General features: G+C 30.4%; 3 protein-coding genes across 3 annotated transcripts; 1 reads left to right on the top strand and 2 right to left on the bottom strand.

Annotated features, from left to right (window-relative positions):
* Positions 1-5,871: 5,871 nt before the first annotated feature.
* Positions 5,872-6,486, bottom strand: LOC124912450 (probable inactive ATP-dependent zinc metalloprotease FTSHI 1, chloroplastic). Its single transcript, XM_047453070.1, has 2 exons — positions 6,301-6,486; positions 5,872-5,959 (listed from the first exon to the last, which is right to left on the bottom strand). The coding sequence occupies exons 1-2, from the start codon at positions 6,484-6,486 to the stop codon at positions 5,903-5,905; spliced, it is 243 nt and encodes an 80-aa protein (XP_047309026.1). The 3' UTR covers positions 5,872-5,902.
* Positions 6,487-11,009: 4,523 nt separating this feature from the next.
* On the bottom strand, positions 11,010-11,689 carry LOC124911816 (tyrosine--tRNA ligase, chloroplastic/mitochondrial-like). Its single transcript, XM_047452338.1, has one exon. The coding sequence runs from the start codon at positions 11,580-11,582 to the stop codon at positions 11,043-11,045; it is 540 nt and encodes a 179-aa protein (XP_047308294.1). The 5' UTR covers positions 11,583-11,689; the 3' UTR covers positions 11,010-11,042.
* Positions 11,690-11,962: 273 nt separating this feature from the next.
* Positions 11,963-13,210, top strand: LOC124911658 (F-box/kelch-repeat protein At3g06240-like). Its single transcript, XM_047452161.1, has one exon. It carries the CDS (start codon positions 11,963-11,965, stop codon positions 13,208-13,210), a length of 1,248 nt encoding a protein of 415 aa, XP_047308117.1.
* Positions 13,211-13,446: the final 236 nt, after the last annotated feature.

Here is a 13,446-nt window from a genome sequence, read left to right on the forward strand (position 1 = left end):
CAATTAATATGTTTCAATAATGTTATATACATGGAATGGAAGTCGACGGTCAATTTACTATTATAGTTTGCTTAATATTAAATGGATGTTCAAAAATCTGAACTTCCCCTCTGAAACTAGAGCTAGAGAAAATCTCTCTCTGAGGATGGGATGAAAGTGTTTTGGAAATGCAATTGGGAGAGGTTGCTCGTTTGCAGTGAAAGTTTCGACGATTTCTCTCAAACTAGATAGTCCACCAAAATATAAGTAGAGTCTGTCAAATTAGTCGCATTAATCTAAATTTCTCAACTATACAAAGACTCGGACATCGCCTAATAAATCTTAGTAATAATCCACAAAAGACTCTAGATACTTAATTTCATCCACTCGGATGAACTCAGTGGAGGGATGGTGTTATGTCGTGAACTGTGATTAATTTGGATATGTATGTTAGATTAATTGATATTTGAGTGTCGATTCGTGAGTTGACCCGCCCGCTCATAAGTTTGAAATATTAAATTAAAAATATAATATAGAAAAGTTTCGAACTTGCAACTTTCAAAATATAAATTCAACATTTTAACAAACTAGACTAATAATAATTTATATTTTAAATTCAACTACAAATTTGATTAACATATGATATTTTTGACAATACAACTTCAAACATTTAAAAAAACTAAACTTATATAATATTTTAAATTATATATATAATATTTTATTATTGCACATAAATATAAAAAAAAAATTAACAATTTTAAATGGTGTAATAGTTAAGTGTACATTATGAAAAATAAAGAATCGCGGTTCTAATCTCATTCGACCGATGCAAATTTGTTGTTGGTCAGAAGTAAAGTTGATAGAGGTCGATAAAGATAAAGAGGGAGAAGATGGTTAGATAATAGTCGATAAAGATAAAGAGGGAGAAGATGGTTAGATAATAAACAATATGTTGATTGAAAAAAAAAAAAGTTTCATTAATATATAGTTAAGATTGTATTAGATTATGATAATTTATTATTTTATTCTTAACCGCCATACTTTCCGTTTACAATTTATTAAATAAAGAGATCTATTTAAATAATTTTATTAAAATTTAAACAATAAAACAACCATTATTTTTTCTATCCTTGCATATCTAGAGAACTGGAGGGGTGTGCGTGTATATACCCTAGATCTCAATTATCCCTTCATATCTCGACTTTCATGAATTTCCATCCCAGTAGAGACGAAGACAACTAGCCTCCACCCTCCACGCGTCAAGTCCGTCGACGATCGGTCAACGCCCACTCTCCCAACCGCCAGATACTTATATGTTTTCCTTTCTGAAATCTAGGTTCTAGCCCTAGATTAGAATTTAGATAGTCTATAATTTAGGTTATATCTTGATCTAACGAGAAGTATGTATAGTCTATAATTTAGGTTATATTTTGATAAGACGATATGATAACTTTCAGGTTTAGAAAGTCTTTAAGGAACTATCAACACCAAAAGCACTCAATATAAGCGTAACCTCGTTATGCAAGGATAACTAGTTGCAAAAAGCGAAAACTGTGATAGAAGAGGCCATTAAATTAGGGGCACGTTTGATTCGGCGTCTGCGTAATAAGCTGCTACAGTAACTTTGCCGATTTTACCGAAAACTGTGATAGAAGATTGATTGATCATTTAACACCCGATTTCTCTCCCTCTTCTCTTTCTCTACATGATGTTATCATTTAACAGTCAGCTTTGCCGATTTTACCGAATTACTAAGTATAGTGGTGGTGCTGGTACTAGATATGGTGGTGACCGTGGTGCCCCGCAAGCGACAGATCCATCATTAAAAGTATGTTGTGAGTAAAGAATTACTAAAGCAAAATAATATGTCGACCTCTACCTCTGCTGCCCACATCTGCTCGTAGGATTTGTTCTTCTTCTCTTTAAAAATTTCTGTTCATTAACTTGTAATTGTTCTAGGTAAATTTATCTGGTGAATTTATCTGTTAGCGTTCTTACATTCTATTAGTAATACTCATGACTTTAGAGAAATACTGTTTCACCATTTTTCATTTTCAGAATCTCTAACTCGATTCTTAAAGTATTGAAGAGTGATCTTAAGGGATTCCTAAATAATTTTTGATGAGCTTCTGTCTAGTCTCCAATACCTGCTCAAAAGTAGGCATATATTAAATAAATAGGGAACTCTGTTTCATGTTAGACTAATATTTTTTTTCAAATAAAAAGTGTTAGCCCAACATCAACATCAAACAGATTTCTCTATTTATTTATTTAATATATGGTTTTAAGCAGGTGTTGTACTGAATTTTAAAACTCATCAAAGGCAAGAGTATTTTTCTAAGGTAATGAATTTTAAAATCATAGATACCAGTACAAGTACAATACCATCTGTAATGAACAATGTATAGAACATAAAAAAAAAATTTCTTTCAATTGTTCATTACATGGAGAACAAGTACAATACTGGTATCTATGATTTTGAACATAAGAAGAAGAAAGCTTTACTGAAAAATGTATAGAAGCTCAGGTTGAAATTTTGAAGCCTATTAAAGAACTCTTCCCGAGCATTCCTCTTTTAGACTTCTATCAAGTATGTTTTCCTCTTTTGTAAGTATATAATTAAAACGTATAAAAATTATTTGTTTATTGGTTAATTTTATGCAGATGGCTGGAGTGGTTGCGGGTGAGATTATTTCTGAGACAGAGATTAGTGTCTTTTAAGTTTATTTAATTATAATTAATTATGGCATGTATACTAGTTTTTTTTTACCTCAGAAATTGGTAAATCTTATATCTAAAACAATTAAGTTATGCCTAATATATATCCTTTTATGATTAATTTCTTTCAATTAATAAACGTTTTTCAATCAACTGTCAAGATTTTTTTTTTCTTCTAAGTTTATTAACCAAAAATCGCTACGAACATTGAATTTCCTAGCTTGATTAATAAGACCCACTCCATGAAATTAGCTAGCTAGGGATGAATTTTGTTATACTGGTAATAAAACAAACACTTTACCTATCAAGTAGTTGTGTACATTTCTTCCTCAAAGAGAAACATTGGACAGTTTATGGATTTCATTGACCAATTCTCAGTTAAGATTGCACATCAATCATTTCAACTTCAAAGCAACATTAACTCTTTTTTTTCTTAAATTCTAAATTGACAACTTTTTTTTTTTTTTTTTTATTAAAATGTCGATATTATTTATATTTTAAAATGTTAAGAAAAATATAATATCTTAATAATCCATTAAAATGATATAATTTGAAGGTTCATGTTTACAAACTTTATAATTTATATTATAATGTGATTTTTCTATTCTTATAACTAATAAACTTGATTAATAATATTAAATTTTTAGGGTTGTGTCGCAATTGACCAAATTCTCCTTGATGATCCATTTTTCATGGAATGTGCAAACTAAATGTACAAAGTCTTTTGACCATTTAGATGTACAAAGTGATGGCCAAGATGTTTCTTGGGCTTATCATTCTTCGTAGAAGGTTTTATACAAACAATTTCGCGGCCGCTGTTTTAGGGTCTGTATTTTTGGATTGAATATTTTGTTAGTATTTGTGGATTGGTGTTTCTGGAGTTTGAATGTTTTTGTTAGTTTTTGTGGATGGATTGGTTTATGTTTGCTACTATTCCAACTGGAATCTTTTGTAATTTTCAATTTCCAGTTTCACTTGAAAACTTAGAATATATGTTTTAACTCTTTTTTATCCCGTTTCTAGACAAATGAGTTTTGAATTTGGTTTTGTAAAATATTATTTTGATGCTTCCAAACAAAATATCTTGAAATTTACTGTCACTCATTTTTTAAAATTACAATTATATGATTTTTTTTAGCTATTTAAATAACAATTGAAGTGCATAGTAAAATATATGTTGTATATACCCAGCCAGTTTACTTGGTTTGTTTTGGTAGCCTTAAAATCCCATATATATGTTTTCTAACAGTGTGACAGGTACATTGCTTCATCCACAACTTTCTAGTCTATTATCCTTGTATTACTCGTGACAGTTTTACGTTATGTGATGGAAGAAAGTGTATGAGATGAAGTCTCAATATCATATATATATGTTAACAAATATAAGTGCTAAGCAATCCATGTGACCCCTGGCTCCCAATATATACAAAAGAATATGGATTTTTTTATGGGGACTAATAATTTGAAAATGTTGGAATTAAAAGGTTGTAGCTTTCTTGCTTAAGAAAACTGGTGATTTGGTATTAGAGTGTCAATCTAGTTGAGGATTAGTTGATCTTGTCTTTGCAGTAGTGTTGATATAAAATATTAGAATTTTGTATTATTAGATATCTCCTGATCCCTATGGTTTGGACTTTCAAGAATTGCCTGCTGTTCAAACTACTAGATGATGATGATGCTCTGCCCTGACCTTAATGGATTGTTATTTCTCATGTATTTAAGTTTTGCTTAATATGCAGGCAGTCATTAGTATCATTCAACGATCATTGTCGTGCCTTCCTTTCTTTGTCACGACGAATAAGCCAAAACACAACCTCACTTTCCAACTTCACCAGCATTATAATGTGGTTGAAAATGGGGTATAATTAGATGCCCCACAATTTATAATGTGGTTGAAAATGGGGTATAATTAGGCTTAGTTTTCTTTGTTCTTCTGCTAAGAGGGTTTATTTTCTAGAGAATGATAGCAGGACAACCCACAACCATGATATCAGGCTTAGTTTGATAAACCGTTATATTCAGCCACATAACGTGTTCACTAAATCAAACTAGGTCTTAGTTTGTGCCATCATGACAAGCAGGAGTAGTAGTATCAAGACAAGATTAGAAAGAAATGCAAAGATCTGTTCCTTATGCAAAATCTTTCACAGGTGTAAATTATCTAAGTTGGCATAGATAGATCAAAATGACACTTGAGGCGAAATTAAAATTAGGGTTGATTGATTTCCCATGTAGGAAGGAATTCTTCATCTATGCTACCATGTCTAAACCAAATGAAAATATAACCAATTTTCTATAGATTGAGATAACTTTTATTTTTCAAATATGGTTTCAAATTCTCATTGATTTTATGATTCTGTATTATAATTTTTTAATCCAGACCTACTCCACCATTGGTTTTGCTCTTTGGATTCTGCATTCACTGAGCATAATAGAGAGTACCGCCCACTCGGACTACACATAGGAACACATTTGCACGGTTAATATGTGTGACTGTATGACTGTGAAAACAGTTACCGATCATGCCTACCGAACCTGGATAATATTATTGTTCAGGTGGAGAACCCTATTCCAATGGTTGCAGGGCATATCTGTTCTGAGGAGGAAGTTAAAGCATGCACAATGAAGATCAGCTTGCGACAATAAGAGGTATGATTCCGGCGAAATGCATGCGAAAAGTTCATTGATGAACAAATGAAAATACTCAGAAAAAACTGGGAGAATGCTTAGAAAGTTAAAATATCGTGTGAAAATACAGAACGATGGTAGTTATGCCCGAAGAAAGACTTATTAGCATGTTTGCAGGGACGTTGACTCAGGTTGGTCGGTTCTCCATGTATCACCATCGGATTCTCCAAATTCCATCTGTTTGAGAAACAGGGGATTAGAATTTGAAACTACAAATGAAGGTAAAATTCAGTGGCTTTTTGGTGCTTTTATGGGGCTATAACTTACAATTCTGATTAATAAGATTTTTTTATAATAACTAATTTTGAAGGCTTACATTATTAATTTTACGTGCGAGCTGCAAGGTAATCAACCGATGCTCTTGATGTATCACGTTCAAAAATTATTTCTTCAGCCTCTCTTCCACAAAGTAATATCTTCAAATGTTGAAAACGCAATCAATATGAGAATAAAAAAAAACGCAAGCACGTAAAGACAAAAAAGTTCATAGCTGAAGGCGGTGAAGCAATTGTGGCTGTCACTCAATCAAATAAGCTTCATCGTCTAGTCTGCTGAAAACAACTTGGGATAGCGTCTGCACATCCACAAACACCATTTGTGAATGATGGTTTTTTTGGGTTATTGGAAGATTATGAAATAAAAACTTTTTTTTTTTTTTGATGAAAAAAGTGCTTTCGGGGTTTATTTGGGTTAAATTGCTATTTGGGTTAAATTGCTAAAATATCCTTAAAGTGTCTTTTTGTATTTTAGTCAAGTGATTTGATGGGTTTTTTTTCTTCTGAAAAGACACAAATAACCCGTAACAAGCTCAAATCTAGATCCGAACCAAACACTCAATTTTTTAATATGTTTTAACTGAGTTTGGCATTTGGATCCACATCCCATATGTTTGACAAAAACAAAGTGTGGACATGCCTGGCCACGAGGGTTAACTGAGATACGGTCACAGCTTTCAACTTTAGCATTCTCCAATTGCCTTAACAAGTGAGCGATCAACGCAGTTCCCACTTCGGTTGTGGCTCTACGACATTGTCCCTGATGTCCTAGCTCAATTCTGACTTTTCTGGGTCCCATTGTAAGTCGGTCAACAACATCATCCATATCGGATTGAAGAATGGCATTATGTCCCTTTTCCTAACAGCCACTAGAGCAACCTCTTGCAAAAGTTGAGCCAATTTTGATCTGAACCAGCCTGATTCAAAGAAATAGAAGCATGCAAAAGAGTTGATACACAGAAATGGAACTTCAAAAGACTATGTACGATTAGGAAGATAATAACATACCCGGCAAGTTTTTAGCATAAGTAGATAAATCAACCAAATTTGACATCTTACAATGCGGGCATGAACTTTCAAAATATCAGTCTCCCTTTTGCACTTGGAGGAAGAATTCTTATCTACATTGAGTAAACAGAAACGTTTCTACAATTAGGAAAAAGTCACATTGTTGAAATATTCGATATAAAATTATATTTGTATTCGAATAATTAAAATGTGATATGACTGAGAATAATCATATCTGATTTACCTTATGATGTTATTACCCTGTGGTATTCTATAAATATGACATATTATGTCCGTTAACATATTTCTGATATTGGGCTTATCTGTTATCATGATCCGAATTATGAAGACTGAAAAATCCACATATTTTATGTTTAACAAAAATTATGATAAAAATTAATTTGATACAAAACAAAGCAAAAAGCTACTACACTCTAGACTTTGATCTTATACAAAGGAAAAATAAATCACTTTCAATTTTAACTATGTCGATTTACCATTAGGATTGTGATTGTGACAAAATTTTCTTTTAGTTTTTTACATGGTATGGGAGCTTATGATAACAACTTGAGGGCTTTCTCTCTTTTTTTCATCATGTTGTTTTGTTTTTTCTTGGTCTTTTTCCTTTTGATGAGTATCGATTTTTGTTCTACATCAGACTCTTTTAATATAATAATACTTCATTATATTAAAAATAAATACTATAATAAACTACACATTATTTAAGTGGAAATGTGAACGCATAAATAATGATAAATCCAAACTTTTCTTGACTTTGGAAGCAAATAAATATGTCCATCCTTTTTCAAATAATTAATTTCATTGTAAGACAAATACTATGCATATCAATTAATAAGATTTTATTTATGGAATAGAGTAAAAATTAATCCATCTATAAATAGGTTATTATTTATGGAATAGATTAAAAATTAAAACATCTGGAAATAGGAATAACACCTGTTAAGCGTCGTGCATAAACGTTCGTATTCAACTCGGGCATGTCGTGTTAGACTATCAATCATATCGTGTCGTTTCGTGTCTCAATCTTATTTGTGTCGTATCGTGTTTTGACCATTAAAAATATTATGGTCAACGGGCTCTTTCGTGTCGTATTATTCGTGTACACGAGTTTATTCGTGTCGTGCTAACTCATTTTTAAATTCATGTTTCGTGTTATTTCGACTAGATCTGGTTATCGTGGCGACACAATCATGTTGATGTCTGTTTTCATGTGTGTCATATCGTGTTTTTACACACTCGTGTTAATTATTTATTTATATAAAATCATTTATACAAATTAATTTAAATATATCACAAATAAATTTATAAATATGTTGTCATATATATTTATATATAATTATATAATTTAAAATAATTAATACATTTTATTTTGTATTATTTAGTACAATTTACATGAAAGGTATAAATGCTTCTACAATAAGATTACATTAATGTGTTATTAATTTTATATGAAAATCACATGTATATATTTTCATTTAGTAGCACTTGTTTCACTTTTACTATTTAATTTAAAACATAATTAATATAAATTAATTTAAATATCTCACAAATAAATTTTTAAATATGTAAATATATCACAAATAAATTTATAATATAAATTATTATATAATTATATAAATTTTAAAATAATTAATACAAATTAATTTAAATATATCACAAATAAATTTATAAACGGAATAAAGTGAATCAATGTTAACATAATAACGCTTCCTTCACTTCGTTTTACATTGTAAGACTTATGTAAATGTGGTTTAAAACGGAGTCACGCTTCACTTATTTGTGTTGCGCTTCTCAGGTTGGTGATGTCAAAACGGAGTGAAGCTAAGAAAGTTTCACTCCTTTGCGCTTCAGGCTGAACCCGAAATTATATTTGGGTTCCGTATATATCTTTTTTTTAACCCGTAGCCGAAATAGGAAGTAGAAGAGTCGGACTACTCCATCAACCACATGTGTTTAGGGGTCATTTGAAACAGCTAACTAGCAACATGCAGTAGATTGGCATCAAATTAACTTCATAATTAATTAGGTGTGGCCTCTTGTGGGGTGAAAATGCACATTAGAAGGGAATTAGGAAATTTGTCTGCAATGAAATCGACTTGTTATCAATAATCAATGCGTGCTTCTATGTACCTACACCATATATCATCCTATAATTAATTTTAAATACATGTATATTATTATATATTAATAAAAAAAAATTGATAAATTTGTGATCAAAATTATGTTCAACATGTCAATTTTGATTTGAAGCTCGAAATTTGATCGTTTTCACCAAATGAGCATCAAATTTTGATTTATGTCGTATGATATTCGAACTATCAAAATTTTAACCATTTAAAACTTTTTTTGACAAAATGTTTTGTCATATTATTTTAACGTATTATTTTTATTTATCTAATTTAATTTATCACGCTTTTAAATGAAATGATATTTAGAAACGTTTGGGACGTATTTTTAAAAGTTAGATATTATTTTTAATATTTACGTATTTTAATTTGTCGAAATTGATTTTGGTGTCTAAAAAAATGTGTAAGGTAAGGAAAGATTTGAGAAAATTTGAATAGATATTATTTTTTTTTGTTTATTTTCAAATAACTTTATAACGACATAATTTTGTGTATGGTCTACCAATTTGAACGTACTTGTGTTTTAAATTGAATATTTTTCGAGATATACACATTCAAAATTGTCGAATACGGTTTGAATAAATTAAAAAATATGTAACGTTTGAAATAATTGAAAAAACAAAAATAAGAGAATTGCTATTTTGTATTTACAAATATGGTAAATTAATTCATAAAAGGAAAATACAATATTAAAATAAGAAAACGGGTGCTTATTTGTAAAAAGTTTTAAATGATTAAAATTGTGATAAATGAAGCCTCGTATGAATATAATTCAACGTTTGAGTCTCATTTGATATAAATGATTTAAGTTTTATACTTAAATATCAATTGAACCTTATTTTATTTTAGATTTATTTTATTGGTTAATAAAAAAAATTCTTAAGTCTTGTTTGATAAAGATTATTTAAATAATTCGGGATCATTTCATGTATCCTTCCATATCAAAGTAATCAATTTATTAAATAAAATATTTTTTTTCTAAAAAAATAAAAATAATATTAACACTCTTTAAATCATTTTAATCTAATAACTAAACTAAACCATATTATTTAAATATTTAAATAAGTAATTATTTAGTCAAAATCTCATTTTTCTAAGCTTTAAATCAAGTCCCAATAAACTTAAATCCTGCTCCAGAATTAACTTATTTCCAACCTTCTTAGAAAATGTAATTGTTAAGTTTAGAATAGAATCAGAAAAGAGGCCCTTGAAGTTTATCCAAATGTAGAGACAACTCCTTAAATTTAACAATTAATAATGAAACAACTAGTTAGTGAAAAGCTTGTTTATTTTTCAACTTAAAAATAGTGTTTAGTACTAGTTTAGAAATCTTATTCTTATAATGTAATTAATTTGATAATATATATAAACTCTCTTAAACACTAATTCATCTCTAACTTAAAAACTCATTTTTAATTTAAAAAATATATTTTTAAAATATTCATATTTAAATTAACTTTACATATTTAAATTCAATCTTTTCTTATTCATTTAATAAAATTAGTTATATATCAACAATTCATACTCAACAAAAATAAATCAATAATACATTTAAATAAACAAACATATTATATTAAAACAAAAATTATTAATAAAAAAATATGAAGATATCACTTCAAGTATAATACAATTATAAAATAAATTAGATAAAATTTCAACTATAATAAAATTTAATGATTTAATTATATATTTAAAAAATATTATAATTTTTTATTTTAAAAATAAAATAATAAGTTGAAGAATCAATTTGTATTATAAATATTTAAAGTTATGCCACGCACATATGCTTGTAGTAAAACAACACGCATTTTGCGTTTAAGAATTGGATCCAGAAAAATGGAATTTGCGTGTCCATTAGAGATTGCATGATATAGGGTTTTCTTCTTCCACCTCCATACAAACTTTCTCTCTCATCATAGTCTCCTCTTGGTAAGTTTAGAAATGCAGTGTACTAGTAGTAGTAGTTATTCTAAACAGCTTTTGAGGTAATACATGTGTGTTAATTTGTATGTTTTTGATTCTTTGTAGTTGTCTGGATTCTCTCAAACATTGTTTTTCTTTTGAAGAACCATTACCCAAATCATGTTCCTTGATCTATCTATATGAATGATCCTTGGCTTAGATCTATCAATGCCAAGGTTTCAGACTAATTTACTTTTATTTCTGATTTGCTTGAACTTCTATAGTGATAATTAGGGTTCATACAACAATTTCATAAGATGAGTTTTTAAGATACTCTTACAAGAACTTTGTTCTTCTTACCAGCAGAAAGGAGTAGAATTTTACCATCAACAATATCATCAAACTCAATCTTCTTCCCCTCATCATCTATTCTACAATTGTTAAGATATAACCCACCTTGTTTCAACAGCCGTCGAGCTGCAGATTTACTTTCCATCAATCCAGTCGTCACTGAAAGCTCCATTAAAGACAGATTCATCACCTTATCATGACAAAGTGTACAAGAAGGAACATCCCCTGCAATCTGTTCAATTGTTTTCCAATCAAGTTTAGTACCAGAACCAGGTCTCATCACTTCAGTTGCTTTCATTGCCTGTTCCAATCCTTCTTCTCCATGAACAAATCGAGTCACTTCCTCTGCTAGCCTCTTTTGGATCGAATTCACTAAGTAATCCGTCTTACCCATTTCAATCTCCATCTCTGCTATCTCCTCCAAGCTTAAGAATGTTAAGGTTTTCATGAATCTAATCACGTCTGTATCAGGAACGGTGTAGAAATGCTGATAGAATTTGTATGGAGATAGCATGGATGGAGATAGCCATATTGCACCCTCCTCTGATTTGCCGAATTTGGTGCCGTCGCTTTTCAGTAGGAGAGGAAATGTCAATCCGTATGCTCTGTTGTCGTTGTTGTTGTTGAACTTCTTAAGCTAACTTATATTATATCTGTCTTTGATTCTTTATCAAGACTCCATTCTTAAAATTTATACCTTAATTTTTTATTTGTGTATAGTTGATGTTAGTTCAGATAATAGAAGAGAAAAATACATTTATGTTGCTTTTACTGAAGAAAATGAATGAGATATAGGCAACAGAAAATGCTTTTATATTTAAGTTAGAGTTGATAAAGATAATTATGACTTTACTTTTAACTCAAGTTTGTTTCATTGATTGGTTTAGGTTTCAGATGGCACACATTTCTTTATTTCCTGAAGACTTGTTAAGCAATATCCTATCGAGGTTGCCAGTCAAATATGTTATGCGATCGAGATCAGTCTGTAAGAATTGGAACTTTATGCTAAGAAGTCCTAATTTCTTTTCTCTCTATTATAAACACCAGTCATGTGAACAAGAGAGACTAGCAAAGGATGGTGTTTCCTCTTTCATTGTCCTTGAATACATTGAAAATGCTTCAGAGTATGACTCATATGATGACCCTGCTCATGTCTTACTATCGTTTCTTACCGTAAAGAAAATGGACAATGAGCTAATCACAACAGTTGACAAAGTGGAAAAAATTGACATCCTCACTTCAGCATCATTGGAGTTGTTATCCACCCAGGATCGAATTCACGCTGATCATATTAACTTCGCAAAGGTTTATGATGGCATTATATGTCTGGGAAATTATGTTGGTGTCGTTTTGTATAACCCTTGCACTAGAGAATCTCAAAGGTTACCTTTCCTTCGATCTCCTCGATCTACTCCTCGATCTACTCCGTACATACATGATGATTATTATTATCTTCATTTGGGTATGTGGTTCGAGTCCAATCAGCAACCCGGAACCATAAATCATTACAAAGTTTTCAGAGTTGTCAATTTCAATCGACATGAAGATCCTAATGTGCGCAATACTTCTGTGATTGAGAAATATGATTCTGCTGAGGGTTGTTGGAGTGAAATCATAACAATTCGCAAAAGGCAATATCAATCCAGTTCTTACATGCGCTTGTTATTCAATGGAATCATTCACTTGTATGTTGATGGTGATTCTGTGGTCACATTGGATGCAAGATTAGAAAAGTTAGGACTCCTTCCACTTCCTTCAGGATTTATATTTAAACATCTCTGTTTAAAGGGCCTATTTGTTTTGGGGAGATCTCTAGCCTTGTTTTTAGAAAATCCTGATAATAGCTTTTGTAACAATATATGGATGATGACTGAATATGGTGTCAAGGAGTCGTGGACAAAGCAATACAGTTTCAATTTTCTTGATCCGTCTGGACTGTTATATAATGGCTGGAGGCTTTTAGCGCAATGGAAGTGCATGGACGAGGACGAGTTATTCATTGACCGCACAGTATCGCTAGACGAATGTAAAGTCGTCTCTTTTAACCTTCTTTCGGGCAAATTAACTGATATTTATACTTGTCACAGTCCAAGAATATTGACAATTGTACCTTATATGGAGTCCTTTTTTTCATTTAAGTGATTTATATGTTTTTATATGATCTTAACCTTTTATTTTATTATTTTTTGAAATAATGAAATAGAAAGTAAGATTATATAAAACATATAAATCTTGAACCAAAAAAAGGAAGTAAATGAAATAGAAAGGATAAGTGTTTAAATACCTCTACTGCTCACATCTGCTCGTAGAACTTGTTCTTCTTCTCTTTAGGAATTTCTGTTCATGAACTTGTAGAGAGCTTTGTAATTGTTCTAGGT

Source organism: Impatiens glandulifera, chromosome 8 (genome assembly GCF_907164915.1).
Source record: "Impatiens glandulifera chromosome 8, dImpGla2.1, whole genome shotgun sequence".
Classification (NCBI taxonomy): Eukaryota; Viridiplantae; Streptophyta; class Magnoliopsida; order Ericales; family Balsaminaceae; genus Impatiens; species Impatiens glandulifera.